At 39.8% G+C, this 7750-nt stretch overlaps 1 protein-coding gene across 1 annotated transcript; it reads right to left on the bottom strand.

The window, feature by feature from the left end:
- Positions 1 to 816: 816 nt before the first annotated feature.
- On the bottom strand, positions 817 to 5991 carry LOC110151073 (tripartite motif-containing protein 43-like). The gene is made up of 5 exons (XM_070463233.1): positions 5901 to 5991; positions 4360 to 4587; positions 3592 to 3614; positions 2985 to 3082; positions 817 to 1490 (listed from the first exon to the last, which is right to left on the bottom strand). The coding sequence occupies exons 1-5, from the start codon at positions 5976 to 5978 to the stop codon at positions 991 to 993; spliced, it is 927 nt and encodes a 308-aa protein (XP_070319334.1). The 5' UTR covers positions 5979 to 5991; the 3' UTR covers positions 817 to 990.
- Between the last annotated feature and the right edge of the window lie 1759 nt (positions 5992 to 7750).

Raw genomic sequence — 7750 nt, 5'->3', positions numbered from 1 at the left:
AATTATTCAAAGTCCAAACACTTTTCTCACTCCTTTCTCTAGATTATTATTTTTTTTAATATAAATTACTCATCCGCAGTTTTGTTTTTCTTGATTTCAGTTACCCAGGTGGTTAAAACCTTGTTCAGGAAATATTAAATGGAAAATCTAAGAAATAAACAATTCAAATATATTTAATTGTGAGTCATTCTCTGTAGTGCAATGAAATCCCACACCATCCAGCTTTATCCCAACGAGAAGATGTATTGTCATTTTGTCCTGCTTATCCCACCCTCACTGATTTAACTTTCTGGGTTATCATATCAATGGTCCTAAAAATCACACTAAGTGTCTTCAAGTAGCCCTTATTTAATAATGGCCCTCAAGTATGGTGATAATGATGGTGGTATTTCAGATATGCCAAAGGGAAGCCATAGGGTCCATCCTTTAGGAGATTGTTTGTCTTTTCCCTTATACTATTGTAATAGAAAAAAGAGATGCAAATTCTGAGTTCTCTAAAAGAAAGGCTTTTCCCAGTTTCCAGGGCAATGGCGATTTCCCTGCAAATCAGATTTCATCCTGAGGATGAATAGATGTATATAGGGCAGAGGAAGTTACAAGGAAGCAGGAGAAGTTTGCAGGCTGGCCTTGGCCTGGTTGGTGACCAGGTCTACCTGTGCTGTGCAAGCTCTGAGTTCTTGTATTGAGGTCCCGGAAGTGGGAGGCACATGGTCATATTGTTGTGAATTTAGGAAGTTCATGAAGGAAGTGAAAAATCACAGCATATATTCTGGACACATGGTAACAATAGAAGAATTTATTGTCAGGAATATGGAGGACAACCAAGTGAAATTTGCATTTGACACTATCTTCACATCAAATAACAATAAAGGAAGCTCCATTACAGTAGAAAGAGCCTAAAGGTCAGGAAGTCTCCTTGATATACTGCAGGGGATAAGGGCTCCCTCAGAGGAGTCCTGAGCATCCCATGTGGGCCATGACTCAGCCTCCTCACCTGTGGCCAGTGCAGATGAAGGGCCTGACAGGGAAAGTGCACACGCCATCATCGTATCTCCAAAGGAGGGTGTGCTTGGCAACATCCACAAAACTAATACTCCCACTGTCACAATCAAGGAACACCCCAACCCTGCCCTGAGGTCTCTCTATGTACAGAGGCGTGGTGGGGGCGGTGGTCCAGAGTTGGTAATGGTCATCCTGCTTCACACACACAAGAAGAAAGTTGTCCCTGTTGGACTCGTCCAGTATGCCATCGTCCTTCCTTATCCAGGAATCCTTACAGATGCCTACAGCCCAGTCCCAAGAGCTGTCCATGAGCATCTCCCAGTACTGTTTGCCAGAGGTGAAGCTCTGGTCTCCCCATGCAGCAAAATACTTGGATGTTCCACCATCCAAAGATGCATGGAGGCTGGGATGTTCATACGTCAGACGTCTTGCATCATCGAACAGCCTGATGTGCTGACTGCTTACTTCATTATTGAATGAAAAGGTAACTGTGGAGAGATGAGAGAAAATGTCAGTCAAAATCAATGTTAAAAATCAAATTATCTACCAAAGAAGGTGGTCCACCTGGAGTCTCACTGGAAATACGTTGTAAGATTAGAAGGGCAGTTCTGATTGGAAAGTATAGGATTTAAATATTGCTAACATATCTGCTGAAGAAAGAGCTAATTAAAATGGAAAACAAACAACAAACATCCCACAAGTTCAGAGATTATAAATTAGAGGGAGGTCAAGGTAACTTCTAGCTGGGTGTAATATTGTATATTTATTATATCTAAAAGATTGGACTCCTGGACATCGATCACCTCTAAGACCATGACAGCGTACCTTATCCCTACCTTCCCCACCACTGTGCAAGGAAAAAGCTGCATTATAAAATGGAAAATGGTGATCACTCTACCATTTCAGTTAAGTTAACAAATGGACACTGAAGAAGTACAACCTAAGGATGGCTTCTTCAGAGTAGTTTCTTTGTAGGGCTTATCTGTCTTTGATCTGTGGTTCCAAACTGAAGCCTAGTCTTCCACTTCCTGCTAAGTCACCTTCCAGGGTGAGGTTTATCACGGAGTTCATTGTGGCCTCATCTTCCAACCATTTGCTTCCTTTTGATTTCTGCATTTGATTTTTGAGGCTTATGAATTTTGTCAGATTATGTGAGTGGAAAAAGCACTTTATGTCTTCAGTTGCTAAGAACTTTTTAAGCAAAAATGTTTTTAGGACTTCCCTGGTGGCACAGTGGATAAGGTGCTTCCTGCCAATTTGGGGACATTCCTAATCTGGGAATATTCCACATGTTGTGGAGCAACTGAACCTGTGGATTACGACTACAGAGCCTATGCTCTTGGGCCCAGGACCCACCACACCTGAGCCCACATGCTACAGTTACTGAAGCTCAGTCATCAGGGGTCTCGTGCTCTGCAGCGAGAGAAGCCGCTGCAATGAGAAGGCCCCCACTGTAGTGAAGGGGAACCTGGCTCACCACACCTAGAGAAAGCCTGGGCAAAGCAGCAGAGTCCCAGTGTGGTTAAAACTAAATAAAGAAAATATTTTAAAAATAATATACATAAAAAAGAAAAGAAAATGTTTTCTTAAAAAATGTTTTAAAACTCTAACTTCACTTAAACTCTGAAATTTTAATATCCTGTTTTAATTACCAGTTTTCTAGAAGTCAGTGAACAGCTGACATTGTATGTCATGATATTTCTAGGGCTCAAGAAGCCATTTTGGGAGCATGTTATTTTTTTCATTATACAAATTTTTATGAAATTTAAAAAAATTTGATGAGGCCTGAATCAGATCAGTATCTGCACCAGCCTGCATGTAATCTGTAAGGATGTTAGTGACTCTGTGACCACATATGTCTGCACCTGCCTGTTTGCAGGCTCTTCCCCTGCACAAGGTGAAAGCTAAGCAGGAAAAGACTCTCTGTGGACACCATCACTGAAGGAGCCTGCAGAATGGACGCACCATGGGTTGACACTCACCTCGGAAGCGGTTGAGCCAGTCCATCAGCCCAGACATGGGTCGTGCAGGGAGCTCAGGGACCAGGGGCTGAGGCATGTACAGCTGTGCTGATTCACTCCTGTAAGGGGAAGATACGGTTCATCCTTCTGCTGCCCAGCGCTTTTAAACACAGCCTTTACGATAAGACAACATCCTTCAGCTCAACATTCTTCATCTAAATCTCTTCTCCAACCTCATGGGATAGAATTGAGCTGTTTTTGGAAAATTATTCTCACTCTTCTTCTTGCCCTGACTTCAGCCCATTTCTCAGAGATAATTGCATCTCTAACCTCAAATCTGGGAAAAACTAGTCTTTGCACATCTAGCTGCTTGTGATTTTGAAATCTAAATCAGAAATTACTGACCTTTAAAAAATTTTTGCACTGAGCTGGAGAATACCTCCCTCTGCCACAGGAACAAAAAGGTTAACTTCCTTTTGAGCAAGAAATCATACTCAGCAAGACAGGTGCAGACACATGTACACAAGCAATCTAGCATTATCTAGGTAAGTTACGTCATCGCTTTGTTAAGTGCTGCCGTATCTCTTTCAGAGCCCATAGGTGCCCTCATCAGCATTAAAAAACTTACCATTTCAGTTTGTCTTCCAATTCCTGTCAAGAAAAAAAAAAGAAAAAAGACAAGTTAGACCTTATATATAGGCAACCATGATTTGGGTTGGCAAAACTTCAGTAGAGTTCAAATCATCACCATCAGAAACAGTCTGAGACATCTGTTTTCCTTTTCTTTCTGAAAATGTAAACAAAAACCTTTGGGACAACATATTTTATATGGATGGAATGTATTTCTTGATGAGTTAATAAAACGAAAGGTGAAACAGAGAAAGGACAAGAGTACTGGTGATTCACCCTACTATCTCTGCACATTGATCTTTCCTGCGGCTTTTCCCCAAAGTGTAATAAGCTCCAAACTAATGTTTAATGAAACCTGGTATATCCCAATAAGAAGTGGAAATATACATACACACACACATACATGTATATGTGTGTTTGTATATATGTATATACATACACATATACACTTTGTCCAAATGTCTCCCATTACACATTTGGAGACCAAAAAATGGAATGAGTACATAAACTGTTCCTTTCTGGTTTTAATAGAGGCAAGTTACAAAAGGCAATTTTGAAAAGGGAATATTCCCTGGGGAATGTCTAGGATCAGAATACTGTAAAGCTTGCCCAGTCATGAGTTGCATGAGTTGCACTTTATCTATAATATTTCCAAGTAGGAGAGAATCCCATCTTAGTCTCAGGGGATGAAGAAATTTACTATGTCAGGGAAGTCAAAGGTGTGAACTTCAGGTAATGTATTTTCAAATAGATCCTCAGTTCTTACCTGGAGCAGCTCCACATCTGGTTTAGAGCACATTTGAATGAGCTCCTTGTGTATTTCTTGGAGCTCTCTCTTCTTTCTGATCATTTCCTCTTGCCTTCTTCTGAGTTGTTTGCATATGTTTTGGCCTTCTTTTACAATACTCTCTACATAGTAATCTTCCTCTGGGAGAAATGGGGGTGCCATCTGATAAGTTCTCCTAATCATGTCTCTATGTCGATACACATAAAACTGTTGAGAGATGAATTTCAACATCATTTAGTTTGCTCTGATTCATATTCTCTCCCAAGAAGCTACATCCATGCTAAATGCATACCCTCCCTCATCTCAGAAGTCAAGTTCATTCCCCTTTCCTTCACTTTGTTCTCATTCTTTTTAATTGATCAGAAACCAAACCCACCCTTTCCTCAAACAACTTTCATCTAATTCAGGAGTTCCTAAAACACTTAGAGAAAATCTTTTCATGAATCATTTCTCTCATATGCCTCCTGTTAAATGTGAAAGAGCCCATGTAAGCAATTGAAATTTATGGGTGATTCATGTGTCATATAAAATATCCTCATTTCAATGCTAATAAGTAAGCTTGTGTTTCACCTAGTATCTCCTGGCTTTCTCTCTTAGCAGCCATGCTACATAATACTTTCAGTGTTGGTAATCTCAGGAAACATCTTCCTAGAAACTATTGCCTGCCCTCGAACTGTTGTCCAGCCTCAATCATTTGTTTCTAGTGTTCTTTCCTCTATGAATCAGTTTTCTTCCTCCCTGTAAGTTCACAAGCTTCTTCCCATACTGTTTGGAAGATCATTTCTCTTCATTCCATTTCATATTCCTCCTGGTATTGAATGATTCATTCTCTTATGCTCCAACTCTTTCTCCTATTCCTTTCCCCCTGAGTTGTTTAACATGTCACATTTTTTCCAACTTGAACCAATATCACTCTCTAGCCAGAGAGCAATCACTCTTCACCATGATGGGCACACTCCTTAAAATGTTAAGGAGTTAACTGTTCCTGTTTGCTTTGCATCACCTGGGCTCATGTACTAATCAGATTGAAGTACTTTGTGGTTCCAAATGACATGCCTTTTACTTTCTGGAATGTATGACTGACAGAAATCTGTGCCTGAAATAACCCATGGATTTTATTTTTTTTATTTTTTTTATTTTTTTTTAAACCCATGGATTTTAAAACATTACTTGAACTTCAGAACTGGAATTGATCTTAAACTTGAGAAATTTTCCTTGAGATACTGAATCATGTCTATATAATCATTCACATCACACCATAAACCTCCACCTTAGAACTTTCTTCTAATGGGTATTTTGTTTCAGTTATTGACCCACTGGATTCTAAAGAGCTTGAGAGGCATGAAAATGTTGGTTGAATGGTGATGAGAAGATTTTTTTCTGATGGTGTTCAACTCACTCTCTGAATTTCACTATACATGGTAATTTCAGCTCACATTATTAATGATAATTTTCTCACTGTCTGCTTCAATCTGTTTGTTTTTTTTTTTTTTTTCAGAGAAATATGTTCTTCTACTTACCATCCAAGGGTAAGTTCCTCTGTGATTTTTCTTGAGATTTCTTTCAGTTTCTTGTATCTTTTCCCATAAAGATCTCATTTGGTTTGCCAACTTCTCCTGTAAAAGAATTAAATTTTAGTATAAAGAAGCAAATACATTGGCGTTTCAGAGCTCAAAGATTGGGAGGTACTGACAATTATTAGATAAAAGTGCTTGAGGGAGACACAGACCACTGCAGGTGACCAGGTGTCCCTATTTTTCCTCACTCATGATCTGTTTTATGAAATTCTACACTAAAAATCCACACATCATTAGGTAATTATCTGCCAAAGGTATGACTAATTTTCAGCTGCTGTGGCAACTTGCATCAAAATTTGAATATACTTATGTTTATCTTCTGTAAAATCCAATGTACTGACTATATCTTCCTGTCTAGGATTAGAAAACCTGTATTCAATGAAAAGTATTTTGGCACTTGTTGATTTTACAGTCAGTTTCTTTCTTAAAATGAAGGTCTTACAGTGTCATCAGCATAATAATATATCACCCAAATAATTTCAGTTAGCTTCATCAGCCAACCATTGGATACAAGTTCCACAAAGCAGGTATACTGCTGTATATTCTTCACCACTTTATTATTGTTAACTAGATCTGTTCGTGGCACTCAGTAAAAGTGAAAGTTGCTCAGTTGTGTCCAACTCTTTGTGACCCCATGGACTGTATAGTCCATGGAATTCTCTAGGCCAGAATACTGGAGTGGGTAGCCTTTCCCTTCTCCAGGGGATCTTCCCAACCCAGGGATCAAACCCAGGTCTCCTGCATTGCAGGTGGATTCTTTACCAAGTCAGTAAAGAGAAGATTTAAGCATCATCATTTTAGTCTCTTAGCTGTACCACCCCCAAGCTTCCTAAGTGCCCTCAGAGGCATCACTCACCCAGGATTCCTCAGCAGCCTCTTCAGCGGGACAATGTCTGTGAGTCTTGTGCTCCTGACCTTGACAGCAGACCAAACAGAGCAAGCTCTTGTCAGCTTCACAGAAGATCGTCTTTGTCTGCTTGTGGGTCCCACACAGGTGTTCCTCACACTTCAGGAATTGCCTGAGATTGGCTTTTCTGACAGTGGACACCAGATTCTTCAGAAGAAAATTGGTTTTGAAGTTTGTCTGTTCTGATCATTGTCTGCACACCGGACAACTGGCAGGGGCTTCAGCTTGTTCCCAGAAAAGACAAAGACAGGACCTACAGAAGCTGTGCCCACAGCCTATGGTGACTGGATCTAGAAGGAAATTCAGGCAGACAAGGCATGTGAGCTCCTTCTGGAAGGCTTCTGGGATTTCTGAGTCCATTTTCCTGAGGGAAGAACATCAGTTTATTCCTCTTTCCCCAGGACAAAAAGGGAACAAACAAAATTAAACTTGGGTTGTGACTAAATAATGCACTGCTTAAGGAGCAGAAGAATCTGGATTTTTCATTGGATGCAAATGGAAAACAGAAACACAAAGAGAGCTTTCAAGAGCTGCAGAAAATTTTCTCAGTGGCCTCACCAACACTATCTGTTTTCTGGCCTGTTTCCCTTCTAATTACTGGAGAAGCTCAGTTTTGATGAGGTCATGTTTTCCTCTAGATAGCACGAGCTTCAGGAGCTTGACCGAATTGACAGCTGTACAATGGTGGGTCCTGATTTCTGCAAACAGTCACAATTCTCTATCCTAGTCATTGATTTGGTGTGAGATAGTTGATTAAGCTTGTATTTTTATTATTTCATGTAATTATCATGCATTTTCTTTAGATGTCCTTTTTTTTTTATCTCAATCTGCATTTGTATCCAAAATTTTTTTTTTTCTTCTTAAAGCACTTTGAGAACATTCAGAG

This window comes from Odocoileus virginianus, unplaced genomic scaffold (genome assembly GCF_023699985.2).
Source record: "Odocoileus virginianus isolate 20LAN1187 ecotype Illinois unplaced genomic scaffold, Ovbor_1.2 Unplaced_Scaffold_45, whole genome shotgun sequence".
Taxonomy (NCBI): domain Eukaryota; kingdom Metazoa; phylum Chordata; class Mammalia; order Artiodactyla; family Cervidae; genus Odocoileus; species Odocoileus virginianus.
Note: the sequence above shows the minus strand (reverse complement) of the source record. Positions and strands in the feature narration are given on the sequence as shown.

Bases quoted from the DNA above. Each gene is read 5' to 3' on its own strand.
- LOC110151073 (XM_070463233.1), bottom strand. From the start codon at position 5,978: ATGAGATCTTTATGGGAAAAGATACAAGAAACTGAAAGAAATCTCAAG. The intron at 4,588-5,900 runs GTAAGTAGAAGA...ATCTCTCAACAG, and splicing joins GAGGAACTTACCCTTGGATG to TTTTATGTGTATCGACATAG. The intron at 1,491-2,984 runs GTGAGTGTCAAC...ATCTCTCCACAG, and splicing joins CTGGCTCAACCGCTTCCGAG to TTACCTTTTCATTCAATAAT.